Consider the following 14,884-nt stretch of genomic DNA (forward strand, 5'->3'; position numbering starts at 1 on the left):
GTTTAAAATGCACACCACTGTTGACATCTAGTTTGGAGCAAAACAAATGTCAAGATAATAGGTTGGGCAGGACAGGGGCCCCCCTAGATGTAAGGAAACAAAAATGGAAAGGTTGGCAAAGTTGGCAATTTATTTATTTTTCAGTCCAGGAGTAGGTTTAATCTGTGTTCACGAATCCGGCCCATTGTTATATGTTTGTTACTGTATACTGAAACCATCTGATTCGCCTATCAAACAAACATCTACTTGTGGATCGGCAAAAAATACACTGATTATTTCTGTCAGGAGAATGTAACTGGGCCAAAAATTATGCAAAATTTGCTCATAAAACACTGTACAACATTCAAGTTAAAATAAAAATAAAATATGACTACAATAAAAAGTAACACAAATTTGTTGGATTTCACCAGGCACCAAAGTTAACAATTTAACTGTAAGAACAAGTCTGCAGATATAACACATAGGGATAATTTTGCAGACACTGATAAAGCCTAGTCTAGGACAAAAAAAGAAACAAGCTCAATGGAGTTGTTTTGAACTAGATTTTTTTTAGTCCTAGACTAGGCTTAATCCGTGTCAGTAAAACTGCCCCTTAAAGTATTAGACTAGCTTCAGAGTACCCCGACCTCAACATAAAATAACAAAAAACAGCCAAAGTTAAGGCACGGAAGAATTTCCGAAGCAAATTGGTTACACAATTGGTTTTTGCTACATTTCATGGCATTCATATTTCTGTTTTTACGTCAATGTTAAATACTGGAACAAAAATGTTTAAGCAATAAAAGTAAAAACCCTTACTGCTCAAATAAATGGCTTTAAACCATATTCTCAATTTGCTTTTTGAGTCCTGCACGGTACTAATATATATGTTGGTATTTTCAAGTGTGTGACAAAAAAATAAAATATTCTCTTGTCCTTCATTGCCAACATATTTAAGATGACAAAGGGGCCTATTCACATAATAGCATGCACTCAAAAGAGCACAGTACAGACAAAAATTTGAGGAATGTGAATTAGCCATAATATCCGACACAGCAGGTGTTAATTACTTGATAATTAACCACGGTAAGTGTCAAGAGAGGAGAAGCTAAAGATTAATCATCAGCCAATTAAATGCCCACAGTGAGGAAAGCGAGCCCTCTCAAAGACTAGAGATCTCCTCTGTGATCTGAGAGCTAGCAGACTTTCAGTTGTGGAGCGACAGATCACTAGCACCTGATATTTCCCAGTGTGCGCATGTTTGTTTTGTTTAATATTTCAGATCTTGGTCAATGCTTTTAGCACGAAGCAATTGATATTGCATATGCCCACTGTTAAACTTTCCATTTTAATCTGCCTATTGGAAAATAAAAAAATATCCATACTTCCACACAAATATGACTGAACAAATCATACAAAAATAACACAAATAAATGAAACCACATGCAAACTGAAAGAGTTCAGGGGTAACGTATTAAAGAAATACTACCATGCAATCCCCAAAAGTAAGGCCAAGAGAGGCCTAAACACAACACCTGGGTTCAGCAGGAGCGTGTAAATGTACGAAAGTTAAACAGGCCGCGTATGAGCTGGGTCAACAGAAAGTCCCGTTGAAGTTAAAACACTTGGCTTCTAATTAAGGTTTAATATGTGTAAGGTTCTAGATGGACAGGTGGGTTTATGAATTACTAAACGAGGCCATGTTCTGTAGCATCAACACAAGCCCCATCTCTACGGACACCACACAGACTTTCAAAAACAGCCGAGGAATTATCCACAGTGGGCATTCCACTGACCTTCACTTCCAGTCTGGGTGTGCTGGTGGATGTTTGAGAAAGTCTCAGCGTGTGTGTGTACAAGCTTTTCAAAACTACGTCTGCGGAATGATCGCAAGTTCTTTGTGTACACACACACACACACACACACACACAAGAGGGTATATGCATGAAAGGATGTGCTATGAATACCAAAAGGACTTCACCACCCACTGGCCTAGACTGGGTGTACACAGTCCGTAGATGTAGTACATACTAAGAGAAACAAGGTGTTGTGGTACTCACAAAGTCTTTCTCCAGCTTCTCCATCTCCCCCTTGTAGCTCTTCAGTCTGTTCTGGTACATGCCTCTGCTCTGGATGGGGATTTCACGCACCTCCAGGTCCATCTGCTCCATCTAAGTCCAGCAATCAACGAGTTCATTCATTCAGTGAGTAACAATGACATTCTATTGGAAAAACAGCTAGAGCACAACAAAAGGCCTAATTTCAAAGTTTTGATGTTAAATGATTATGGAAGTATGGAAATAATGATAAGATGGTACTGTTGTTAAACCCGACTTTTGCCCACTACAGTTGCTTAGGCATCCATTTAATGATTAAACTACGGGACATTTGATTTAAAGTGTTTATTTATACACAGAGACGGTAGATGTAATCAAATCATACCAATGGCGTAGCACACAACCTGGATTTGCTAGACACATAGGTCACTCAAAAAGAAAGAAAACATCAAGAGATACCAAAGATTAAACTGAAATCCCAAAGCTAGCAAAACTTAATGACACCAATTCCACAACATTAACTTTAATCTGTGTAAGTTTTGATTTGCGGAAACATTGACTGCTCTTCCTCGTGTCATTCAGCAATGACAACAACAACAAAAATATATGACAGGAAGGCTGTTTGGTAAAAAAGCACCACTGTGTTGAGGCCCAACAGCGAGGACATTAGAGGAACCCAAAGACAAGCCTCTGAGGCAGATTCGGAGAAGCCTAATCGAGATGAAATAACAAGACAACTTTTGTCTACAATTTATGTTAGTTCACATCCTTGAATTCTGAAACTGTATGATGTGAAGACTCCCTCCAAATAATGACTTGAAGGGTCTCACAGGTGTGTCACTTAAAAGCAAATTATCGCAACTATGATTGCACAGTTATCAAAATCAGCAGCCATCCGCCACAAGGTGTGTGTGTGTGTGTGTGTGTGTGTCATGTCACTTTTAGGATTACACAGGTGCAGTTGTCTGGGTGAGCCGGTGAAATTGTCTTGTTTGCCTTTCCAAATTCATTATTTACAAAATGGGAAGAGCGGAAATTACTGATCAAAGTCTCACCAACTCTCTGACTTCTTCGAGCTGTTTGTCGACATTTAGAACCAGCTGTGTCTTCTCCTCTGAAAGGGAAACAGTAGAAGCATATTGATCAGTTGACAGAGCAGCCGTGCTTTATGACAACAACCAACTCCCCCACAACGGGGAAAGAGAAAACAACACACACCAGAATGCATTTGAAGATATATTTACACACACACTCGCCGCACGCCGATCCACATCTGACGCCTCTTATTCATCCACGTGTAAACGGCCTTTGTTGGCTTTTGTAGAGCAGCAACGAGACACCTCGTGCCAACTCAAAGGAAACGGAGATGTCGGCTCTACTAGTTTGCCAGATTTAACTCCAGGTCCCACTAAGAATGACTGAAAGGTTGCCGTAACCTCACCGGATGACTTCTAATTCAAACCAGGACTTAAAGCTAATTAGACTGGTGGAGTTCAACATGGAAGCTTGTGAATTGGGGTGTGATCTAAACATTCAGGCTGAACCGATACTGTTGTGCTCAGCAAGTAGGGATGAGAAACTGAAAGAATTTCCTTGTTCGACTACTCTCATGAAAATAATTAGCCTAAAGTTAGCATGAAATAGAAGGGAGATGGAAGAAGTTTAACAGCGTGTAACACAGAACAAATACAATGTTACATATCTGACACAAACAAATAGATTCTGACATCTGACATTTCCTAATGGTTCATATATTTTACCGGTGCAAAAGCTGCATTTGAACACTGTCTTAAAGTGAGAATTTGCACTGAGCCTTAACAGTAACAGCCCCAACAATGAATTCAAATATTTGTACTATTTGTGGCCCTAGCGGTCTGGAAAGCTGCACGTCTCAGTGCATAGATGGTTCAAGTCTGGCCTTTTGGCCGAAATCTCTAGTAACGCATACTTTAAATCATACGTAACAAAAAATACTTTAAATCATACATCCTATCATATTACTGAATTTAAAAAAAATGGTATGCTGGCATTTCATTAGTTTGATATTTCCTTTATCAATTATACTAAGTTCACAATGGGATTAATGTTAGGAAATATTTATAATAAAAATATCTAAAACATAAATATTTTGCTGGCATAAGTATTCAAGCCATGCTGAGGAAGCTCCCAAATCACATGCTTCAGATGATAGACATTGCCCTAACGAGGAAACAAGCACCTCATCATTTTCCCAGCCTCCACTTGTGAAACATTCAAGTTGTGGTCAAATTTTTCTAGAGACTGTAAAACAAAAACATAAATTTGGCCCAATGGGGAAAATTTTTTAATATATACAAGTTTGAATATCCCAGTAAGCACAGCTGGATAAATAATTAGGAAGTGAAAGCTGCATCACACAAAACAAGCCACGGCCACAAAAAAAGGCTGTCCCTCAATAGGAGACCAGTGAGAGAAGCCGCAGGTGCCAACAATCACTTTGAAGGAGCTCAGTGGATGGGAGTGTAGGAACGTTTATTGACCATAGGCCAAAGGTTAACTGGCCATCATTTCACGCTTCGATCCTTCAAAATGTATAACCCAGACTTCCAAGAACCTCCAGCCCACAAGCGAACAACGCGGGCCTAACACTGATGGAACATCACGGTGCCGAAACCCAATGGAAGATGTTAATATGACTTTGCCCTATGGGTCCATTTCTAAACCTCTACAGTATAACAGCCTACATGAGTACACAGCCAGTGAGGCGGTGTGGCCCACTACAGTGTTGGACACACGAGGAGCCTGAAACATGCATGGCTTCTAACTAGAAATACCCCATGCAGACGGACAGTCTCCTAAACAGGCCGCAGAAAAGCAACAACAACAAAAAAAAGTTGACATCGGAGAGAGCCTCTTTTCATCTCCGCTCAATATTTAAATCACCAGGGACTGACAGGCCTTCGGCTTTCGACAAACATTCTGAAGCGCGAGGAACAAAAAAACAAAAAAAAACGTTTAATGGAATAAGACCTTGCATTACGTTACATTGTTGTGCTTATTATCATGTGAATGCTGAAGGCTTGGCCAAGACACAGTCGAGGACATTTCTTCCAAGGCACAGCCATTATCAGTGATTGTGCCTGTGTGACATCGGGTGGCACAACAACAGTGACAAAAGCCATTGTCATCGGAGAAAATGGAGGGCTGTCAAGCAACAGACAATTCAGGCACTTGAGAGGGGAGGAAAGCAAATGGGAAATGTCTTCATGAGTGGGAATGGAATGAAATTCAAGTGCAAACTGTTCTAGTAGGAGCAGAGGACACGGGACAATTACTTTTGGCAATGATGGGCTTCCTTCTTTGTTCATACAGGAGTCCTTTTTAACATGCTCCACATGATGGCTGGTGAGAAACATGGTGGAATTACACTGCGGAAGAGATGCATTGTTTTCACGAACGAGCCAATTCACACCATGACAATTCAACCCTACAGTAAATTCCCATGAGCCATGGCGAAGGAAAATAAACCAGCTATAGAACTGGTAAAAGGCAGACAACACTAGCTGCAGGATCTTTTGTGCATTTTGCCCTGTGAATATATAGAGAGCCAGTTTGCAAATAAAGTGGTTTACTATGAGACCAGTAGGGGGTGTACTTAACGCTATGTTATATGATGTCAGGGGACCTATCCAAATCAGTTAGTCTTCTTTTAGGAGAATTCAGAAAATGTAGTAAGTAAAACAAATATTGTTAATATGTGTACTGAGACAGAAAGGTTAGCAACCACCGTTGGCTTGAATAAAACGTTCACCAAATTTCTTGGACTTGATGTAACAGACAAGTGTTTGTTGACATTAAGAAAAGTTTTTTTAAAAAGTCTTGAGTATTTTCAAACTGAAATAATGCAATACATACAAATAGAAATTTAGCGCAAACAAAAAGCATGCTAAAGACCTTTTCAACATATTTCTTAGCTGGACTATGCATCCCCAATAATTTTATCTAACAACACATATCCAGCGGGGGTAATACATACTATGAATAATACATTAATATAAAAGAAATACGTATGAATACACTATATACACTTTATGCAAATCCATATATAACAAACATATAGTGTGTTTGGGGTCACTTAGAAACATCTATGAAAACATACATGAAATATTGCAGCCCTCTGAGATCTGTGGAAGGTTAAAATCAACTGCAGAAAAATGTAAAGCTCCCAGCAAAACAGTGTGCCCCATCATTGTGAAATAGATGAGCCAGCCAAAAAAACTGAGCAAGAAGGCCCTTGGTCAGGGAGGTGACCAAGAACCCAAAGGACACAGTAACAGAGCTTCAGCGCTCCTCTGCAACAGTCCTACTATAAATCCTGCTGCAGAGTGCCCAGGACCTCAGACTCAGGGCAGCAGGACAATGACCTGTAGCACCCAGCCAAGACAATGCTGGATTGAGTGACCACACCAAAGCCTGGACTTGAATCCCCCCGAACATCTGTGGGAAGTCCTGAAGATTCCAGTTCAACAACTCTCTCCATACAAACTAAAATAGCTGGAAAGTCCTTCCTGGACAAATAAATGCTGTCAACCCACTCCAACTGACTGAAAGAGGTTCAATCTTCAATGCACAATAATGTTCTCCAATCCAACAGCAGCAAGACAGAAGCCATGCTGAGAGGCAACACCAGAAGATCACCAACTCCTGCATTATCCACCCTGCCACGTAAGGCTAAATCCTTCCCCTACCCTTAGTCCTACGTGTGAAGTTTCACCCTGCTCTCTCCTTTCATGCCCACATAAGTTCCACCAGCACATTTATTATTTCACATGGACATCTCTCTTCTCTTCTGATGCAGAATAACTGACACTGGTCTAAAAAGCCCTAAATGGCATTGGCCCAGCCAGCCTGCCTGATCTACTGCCCCTTACTCACTCACACCTTTTTATAAGCTGTGTTCATTGCTCTACAGTCAGTCAATCTCCCTTCAGGAAAAAATCATTTAAAGCGTTGGCCTACCATGTGATTTGCCAGGACAGCATTGAATAGTCAGGACAAAAACCAGGGTTTATGTCTAATTACATGGAACTGACCAGGACCTATGGATAGCTGTTAGATGAATGGCTAACAAATAAAGCTAAAAAATAATTAGCTACCCAGCTAGTACAGAAGCTAGGCTAACTAGTTTATAGGTAGTATTATTTCACAAACACAAAACTAGTGGTGGAATTAATCTAGCGTGCTTAGTAAATATTAGGCGAAGAGCACCACAATAATAATTAAATGTACGTAATGAGGTCGTGAGTGGTATAAACATGTGATGACATGAAAGCTTTACAGTACTAGCCTCCCTGCAGTACTATCTAGTATTCGACATGCCATTTACATTACTGGACAAGCTTGATCTAAACTAGGCTTACCTCCTCCTAATTTGGGAATTCGTCCAATTTTGTTCGTTATTTCTGCTGTCAGAGTACCAAAGTCTTGTTCGTAAGCTTCAAAATCTGAAGACATTTTGTAGTTTGAGTGTAAAACAGGTGTTATACCGGCTGAAAGGGTGGCTGAGAACCAAGCAAAACAATCAACGTTCTCTGCAAATGCGACGGGTCACTTCCGTGTTGCGCTACGGTAAAATTTGACCCGGTAAGAAAACAGCCACTATTATTGGTTGTTCCAATTCAAAGTGTCAAAACATTCTTGCTGCTGGGGTATACTATTTACAAAATGTTATACCCCATTCTCAGTGATATCTGAAAATATTGGCTACAGTTTATGAATTACACATTTGTAAGATTAAACTATTAAAATAGAATAATATTTTTAAATGCACAGATTACAGCAAAACAGCTAAGTAAATATAAATGCATTAAATATAAATATATTAAAATACATTATTAAAAAAATACCTCTCCAAAGAATATACTCACTCAATATTTCACTCAATTTAATGGGCTAAATGTAAAAGTTTGTTTACTTTGCCAAAGCAAGGGGGGGAAATACAGTAACTAACAGCAGTGAAAACAAAAATAACATAAGCAAATAAAAAAAATCTGTGATATTCTCTGTACAAGAATAGCTACACGTGAGAATGACAAGCGAGAAGAAAACGAATATAAACACGGGTTAGGTTCCTAATGTCCAGAATGTGGTTTGTGCTCCACTGGTTGCCCTTTCGTCAGAAATCCTGCTTCTGAGTATACAAAACTCAGAAAACGACAGCAGAGGGGGCTATGCGTCTTCTAAAATGCCACAAACGTAGATATAAAGCATTACCCACGGCCACAAATCCCTAATATTCTTACGTCATCTCTCCGCGACGTGTAGCTGCAACCTAAACGATAGATGTGAATTTGCATTTTAATCCACTTTAATCGTCAAATTAACAAATGTTTACACATGTTTGGTTTATAGTATTATGTTGTTATAGAAAACGCCTTTTGCGCAGTGTGTATGTATCCGATGTGTCGTCGAATTAGTGAAATAGTGTAATCAGCTAAATGTAGGTATATATGGGTCGGCCCATTAAAGCCACCTTGAGAATGTAAACTGCAAATATATTTGTAACTAGTTTGCTTACTAGACAGTGCAGTATTTTGACTGGATTCAGCCTGACCGTTAGTTAGATATCCTCAGCTAAGCCACTGTCACTATTCTCCAGCTGGATAGATTTTGATAACAGAGATGTGCTAGCGAGTTAAACTAGCAAGGTCTCTTCATGTTACATTTCACTGTATATGCAACCATTGCATAAAAAACTGCAGTTGGAGCTAGTCCTTGTTACATATACTGTAGACACAATTTCATTATTCTATTAATCTACAGGGCACCTTCTCCAGTGAACAAAAAGGAGAATGTGGACAAGGCCAAACACCAAGAGAAGGAGAAAATTGGGGCCACAAAAGAGGGAGCTCAGAAGGACAGGGGCAGGGTGACCGAAAAGAGACACACAGGTCGTAGCTCCACTGGAAGCAGCAGGTTAGACAATATGTAACATCTTCATTTCAATCTTGCCTGCTCTCTCCTGTATAGCATAGCATCTCTTTTCCCCCCAGACAGCATGCCTTACCAAGTGTCTGATCTGTGCCCGCAGTAAGCCTATCTCACTGTCTTCACTTAGATCAAGCTCCAGTAGCAGTCCTGTTCCAGCTCTGGTTCTTCCAGTGACTCCAGTTCCTCTTCCGCTTCCAGCCGGTCCAGCACCCAGTCCTCCAGCTCATCTAGTTCTATAGGGTTGGACCGCTCCAATCGCAACCGACACAACAACCGTCGACACTCGCAGTCTAAGTATGTTACCCATGGGCTGCTGACACACGGAGACAAGGACTTCATCCATCCTTGTGATTTTTCAGTGGGAGTTGCTGATGCACATTGTTAGACAGCTGCAATGACTAGGCCCTATACAGCAAATTCCCATTCAACTATTAACCGGGTGATGGGTATTTTTAGCCAAGTAGCACGCTCCACCCGTCACATCTGCTCTAATTTGTTTTTTTCTTTGTAAGTTTGGCCATGCGGTGGGGCATTATCACTAGTTGTTGGAGTTTGTGAACTAAATCTGAGTTATTGGCCAGGTGTAAATTGACCTTCAGACCTGGTTTGTCCTGTAGATCAAAGTTCTCAGTGAAGGAAGGTGATCGGGAGAGACGCAGGAAGAGCCCCAGCCCCCGACCCACCAAGGTGTATTTGGGTCGCCTCACCAGAAATGTGGTCAAGGTGAGTCCATATTGCCTACTTAATCCATTTAGTTTTAAGCTGCCGACACTTTTGTTCAAAGACTTGGAGGTTTGTGGAAGTACAGTGCAATATCTGTGAGGATGGTTTTCACAGAAGTGTCTGCTCTTTTCAGGAACACATCCAGGAGATCTTCAACACCTATGGCAAGATTAAGATGATAGATATGCCTGCCGACAGGCTCCATCCTCATCTATCAAAGGGCTACGCCTATGTGGAGTTTGAGACAGCTGATGAGGCAGAGAAGGCTCTCAAACACATGGATGGAGGTTAGTGACACATGGTTCTGTGGGTACAGGCAGTTAGCTTTTAAGTTTTAATGTTTTGTAATAGTCAACTACACAGCATTCTTTTGGACTATTTTTAAAAGATAGCAATCTGTATTTTGCCTGTCGGATGGGAATTAAATTCAGGGTAAATCCATGTCACTTTTTGACAGCAAATCTTTTGATCTGAACTAAACTTTTCTTTCAAAAAGTTCTTAGCTATTTCTGTTTTTTTCTCTCACAAAACTGTATAAGGTACCACACTTCACAGTGCATGTCAGAGCAAACTTTCAAACATTAAGGGAGGAACTCCCTGTAGACCTCTGTTATAATTGTGTCAAGGCAAAGATCTGGGGAAGGTTATAAAAAATTCTACAGGAGTTCGCGGGAGCACAATGGCTTCTCATTGTGAAATGGACTCCTACTACAGCTGGCCACCCAGCCAAACTTATTGACCGGGCAAGAAAGGCCTTGGTCAAAGAGGAGACCAAGAACCTAATGGCCATCTCTCAGAAGGACAACCATCCCTGCCGTTGTCCATCAGTCACGCCTTTATGGTAGAATGGCTAGATGGAAGCTGTCCCTGAGTAAAAGGCATACGGCCTGAAAGGTTTTTAGACCATGAAGAAAAAGATTCTGATGAGACCAAAATTTAACAATTAGGCTGGAATGCTAAGCTCTACATCTGGTGAAGAATGGTGGTGGGAGCATCATGCTGATCGAATGCTTTATAGCGGCAGGGACTAGGAAACTGGGCGTGAAGGAGGAAAGAATGAACAGAGCAAAATACAGAGGTCCTTGGAGAAAATCTCATCCAGAGAGCCGGACCTCAGACCGGGGTGAAGATCCATACTTCAGCATGTAAACGACGGACAAGGTATTGCTGGACTGGCTTTAGCAAAAGTCTGTGAATTACCTTGACTGGCCACGCCAAACCTTGGATTTCAACACAATTTAACATCTATGGGGAGACCTGAAGAATGCACTTCACTCTCCATCCAATCTGAGAGTTTTAGAAGATCTGCAAGGTAAAGAGAAACCTTCTAAACTGCCCAAATCCGGGTGTGCAAAGCTGGTAGAGACGTACCAAGAAGACAAAGGTGTACTGGAAGTACTGAATAAATGGTCTGAATAGTTATGTACATGGTGGGTATACCCTGTTTTATGAGGAATTCTATGTAAATTAACTGCTAACAAAATGTATTCAATTATAAATGAGATCTATAACACAGCAAAATATGGAGGAATTGAAGGGGTCAGCAAGTGAGAAAGTACATTAGATCTTATAGAAAACAAGACAAGTGGGTGTAGACTTCCTATAGGCCCTGCAACCATAGAAAAAAAGCCTTGAGTTTTGACTTGAATTAATCATTAATGTAGTGGGATAACGTCAAAAACAGATTCCCTCTTATACCTGACCATTCGTATCTCCTCTGTAGGTCAGATTGACGGACAGGAGATCTCAGCCAGTGCTGTGCTGGTGCCCAGGGTAATAAAGCCGCCCCCTCGCAGGCAGCCCCCCTTGTGGCGACGCACCCCACCGCCCATGAGAAGGTCAGTGTCTGACAGTCTTAATTGTTTGTAAGTCCCAATATTCAATACACTTGTATTTAAACCTGTTTTTTTTTTTGGTTAAGACTAGTCCGTAACCTTATGTTATCTATCTGTCCTGTTATGAATTTTTGGATTATTTTCTCAATTGTCCCCAGTGAACATTTATCCCCTAAAGCAGAGGTGTCAAACCGGTTCCACGGAGGGCCGAGTGTCTGCAGGTTTTTGCTCTCTCCTTGTACTTGATTGGTTAATTAGGTCACTGATTGGTTAGTTTCTACCCTCACCTGGTTGTGTAGGTATGAACTAGGAACCAATTTATAGGAAAAACCAAAAACCTGCAGATACTCGGCCCTTTGTGGAACCGGTTTGACACCTGTGCCCTAAAGTATTAAGTTAATTTGTCATCCCTCTGCTCCTGACTTTTTTTTTTAACCCCCCCACCCCCCTTTTCTCAACGCTCTCGGTCACCAAGGAGACGACCTCCAGTTCACCGCAGGACTCGCTCGCGATCCCCTGGTCGCAGACGCCGCCGTTCGCGGTCCAGCTCCAACTCCTCTCGGTAGAGGAGCCGTGAACACTTGACCTCACAGCTTTTCACCTCCTTTCAATTTTCCAGTTCTCAACTGGAACAAGTTGGCTGTGTCAAATTGTTACCCTGCTACTTTCCCGTCCTTCACGATCACTTGATCTCATTAGGTCAGTACCGGTAAAAGCAAGAGCAGAGATGCATTCTCAGGTTTGTGTTAGATACTAGAGTCAGTCTGAGCCGAGTGAATTGAGTTGTTAACATTTTGTTTTGCACATAAGATAGGAGTGCACAATGTGTTTCAATATGCAACTATTTATTATATAGATGTCTTATTAAAGTTCATGACTCTTAACAAATTGTCTTTGTCAGCATTTTAAATCACACCATACTGCAACATTCATTGTGCCTTAAGTGGTAAGTGACACCCCTATTCCATCCATATTTAAAACACATGCAGAAATATTGTATCATTTATATTTGATGAAATCCCAACAGGTGTGAGGGAAACTGTAACATTGAAAATAGTGGAGCGAATGCCAATTTGTCTAGAACTCATCGTGGTGACTAGAGTAGCCTAACTGCAAAGTATTTTCAAGTGGTTAATAATGGAGAAGTGTTGACTAACTAGATTCCAGGTTTGAGTACAAAATGGAAATGAGTGAGAACACTGCACATTTCAAACCCACACAAATCCGAAGACGTGGTTATTGAACTAAAAATATTTTATGGTTGAAACAGAATATATTACATGTGAATTTTCTATACAAAGGGGGAAAAAAGCGAACTCATGTGCAGTTGCTATATCACGGACATGCCAGCGTTAATCTGTCAGCTCAGGGTTTGACCTGGTTCTCTTGGCTGGGTTTGTCTAGCAGGTCTTTGAACCCCAGTTTCTCCAGTGGTTCCTTGGCCATCAGTTGACTGAAATAGCAGAGAGAAGTGTCACATTGTTAATGAGAGAAGGCCTGTCCAGTCAATGAAGTGTACCGGTATATCTAGACACCATGTCAACAGAAAAGTAGTACAGCTAAACCCACACTCAGAGATATACTCACTTATCCATCCGGCATTCAAGGTATTCTTTGGACTGTAGTCGACACAGGGAGTTATCATAACTGTTGTCTTTCAAACACCTCATGAACTTCTCTTTGAATGCTTTGCACTCGCCTTCAACAAAAAACAAAGAGACAGTAATCAGCCAGTTGTACCGCTGACATGTGATATTATCCTGTGATGAATCCTATGTGACTAACTGAAAAGGCAGCCAGTCTTGCACTAGCCTGTGTTTAATAATACCGTTTTCATTCTCCAATGAAAACATGCTGACATTTCCGTGACCAGTTTGTGGTGCCAAAAGAGCTCACTACTGTTATTGTCTATTGAGAGTTTGCAAGAAATTGTTTTACATGTGTTGACTGGGTTTACGGATGAAGCACAACCGAAAATGATCTGTAAAAAATGCAAGCCACCAGGCAAAAGCAACGATAGTCAATATTTTTTTGGTCAGTCTAAAAGCAGATCCTCCTGAAATTATGTTGGCCCCATGGTGTTAAGTTAGTATCGTAGAGTATTACAAACTAATTAAAACCAGTTGATAATGTTTTTGAAGACTAAAGAATTTAAAATTGGGCACATCTAGTCTGTGGTGTAGGAATCAGTGGATGAGCTCTGCTTTTAATAAACCTGGACCAGATAACAATCACTAAACCTGGTATGTAGCAGGTTTGCTTGAGAGCATATTTTGCAATAGTTTCCCATCAGGCTGCTCTTCAAACTCTTCATAGCTGAAAACAGTGCTCAAATTTTGGTTTGACAGCGCTCAGCACTACGGCGCTGAAGTTCCTGAACTGTAAAGGATTTAGACAAAACGTCATTAACAGTCTTGAACTCTACTGCTCAGATAGACTACTGTAACTGAAGCCTTATAGGAAAAAAGTAACATCACGTATGCATTTCAATTTCCTCACGAAATAACCGTCATTTCACAGATGTCAAACATCACATAAAACCAGGTACACTTGGAAAGTAGAGTCGCCGAGCTGCAGTTATAGCGTACCCTTTCAAAAACGATTGCCGGTATGAAACCACAGTCAACTGTGATATAGAAATTGCAGTGAGAACTGCTGTGTACTTCAGTTACACTGAAAAATTACTGCAGTAAAAACCGTTGTTGGGACACAATTATATTAATAATTGCAAAACACGGCATATTATTTGTAATATCACAGCTGGCCTGGAACCTGATCTTACCAAAGTGATCCAGGGGAAATGATCCTTTGTCGGGAGCACGGGGGCGAAAAGACTTACTACTAAAGTTCATTGCGGTCGACATGATTGCTATTTTAGAAATACTTGGGGGAAAAATACCTTACATTTTTGTTTCAGTAAACAGTCGCCGCATTGTGACGTAGACAAATGTTCCCGACTAGACGTGAATAATCGATCGGTCGATTATATTGGTGACAATTTCAACAATTTACTTTTAAAGAGACAAATACATAGCCTACATTTTGTATTTTGCAACCACTCTTATACAAACAGATTTACATTATTGGACTGTTATTTACTAATAGCGTGAGGAAATCACAGTAACCCGCACTTTTAATGCGCTTAAGAGTCAAGTGTTCCATTTAAATTAAATGTACCGAGAACATGGTGGTGGGTTTCTTCTTGATGAAGTGCACTAACTAGTCTTTAGAAAAACGTCGGAAATAGGTTGGCTGTGGGTGTCAGAAAGACAAATTACAGGTAGTCATAAATTGTGGGTTGAGAAAATGTTTCACGGTCAT

At 40.7% G+C, this 14,884-nt stretch overlaps 3 protein-coding genes across 6 annotated transcripts in view; 1 reads left to right on the plus strand and 2 right to left on the minus strand.

Annotated features, from left to right (window-relative positions):
• Positions 1-7,627, minus strand: part of vti1a (vesicle transport through interaction with t-SNAREs 1A) — a 126,988-nt gene extending 119,361 nt beyond the window's left edge. For all 4 annotated transcript variants that reach the window (XM_010866967.4, XM_010866959.4, XM_010866984.3 and 1 more), the window contains exons 1-3: positions 7,436-7,627; positions 3,092-3,150; positions 2,040-2,150 (exon numbers count right to left, since the gene is read on the minus strand). In XM_010866967.4, coding sequence (XP_010865269.1) covers positions 2,040-2,150; positions 3,092-3,150; positions 7,436-7,529 — 264 coding nt within the window. In that variant the 5' untranslated portion in view covers positions 7,530-7,627. The remainder of the gene's footprint in view (positions 1-2,039; positions 2,151-3,091; positions 3,151-7,435) is intronic.
• Positions 7,628-8,256: 629 nt separating this feature from the next.
• Positions 8,257-12,447, plus strand: LOC105007889 (RNA-binding protein with serine-rich domain 1). The gene is given in 8 exon segments (XM_020046268.2): positions 8,257-8,359; positions 8,838-8,990; positions 9,133-9,152; positions 9,155-9,299; positions 9,623-9,728; positions 9,862-10,015; positions 11,452-11,566; positions 12,039-12,447. Coding segments are annotated over 8 exon segments (786 nt in total). The 5' UTR covers positions 8,257-8,357; the 3' UTR covers positions 12,130-12,447.
• Positions 12,397-14,481, minus strand: cox19 (COX19 cytochrome c oxidase assembly factor). The gene is given in 3 exon segments (NM_001303731.1): positions 12,397-13,016; positions 13,151-13,262; positions 14,346-14,481. Coding segments are annotated over 3 exon segments (282 nt in total). The 5' UTR covers positions 14,428-14,481; the 3' UTR covers positions 12,397-12,928.
• Positions 14,482-14,884: the final 403 nt, after the last annotated feature.

Source organism: Esox lucius, chromosome 5 (genome assembly GCF_011004845.1).
Source record: "Esox lucius isolate fEsoLuc1 chromosome 5, fEsoLuc1.pri, whole genome shotgun sequence".
NCBI classification, from domain to species: domain Eukaryota; kingdom Metazoa; phylum Chordata; class Actinopteri; order Esociformes; family Esocidae; genus Esox; species Esox lucius.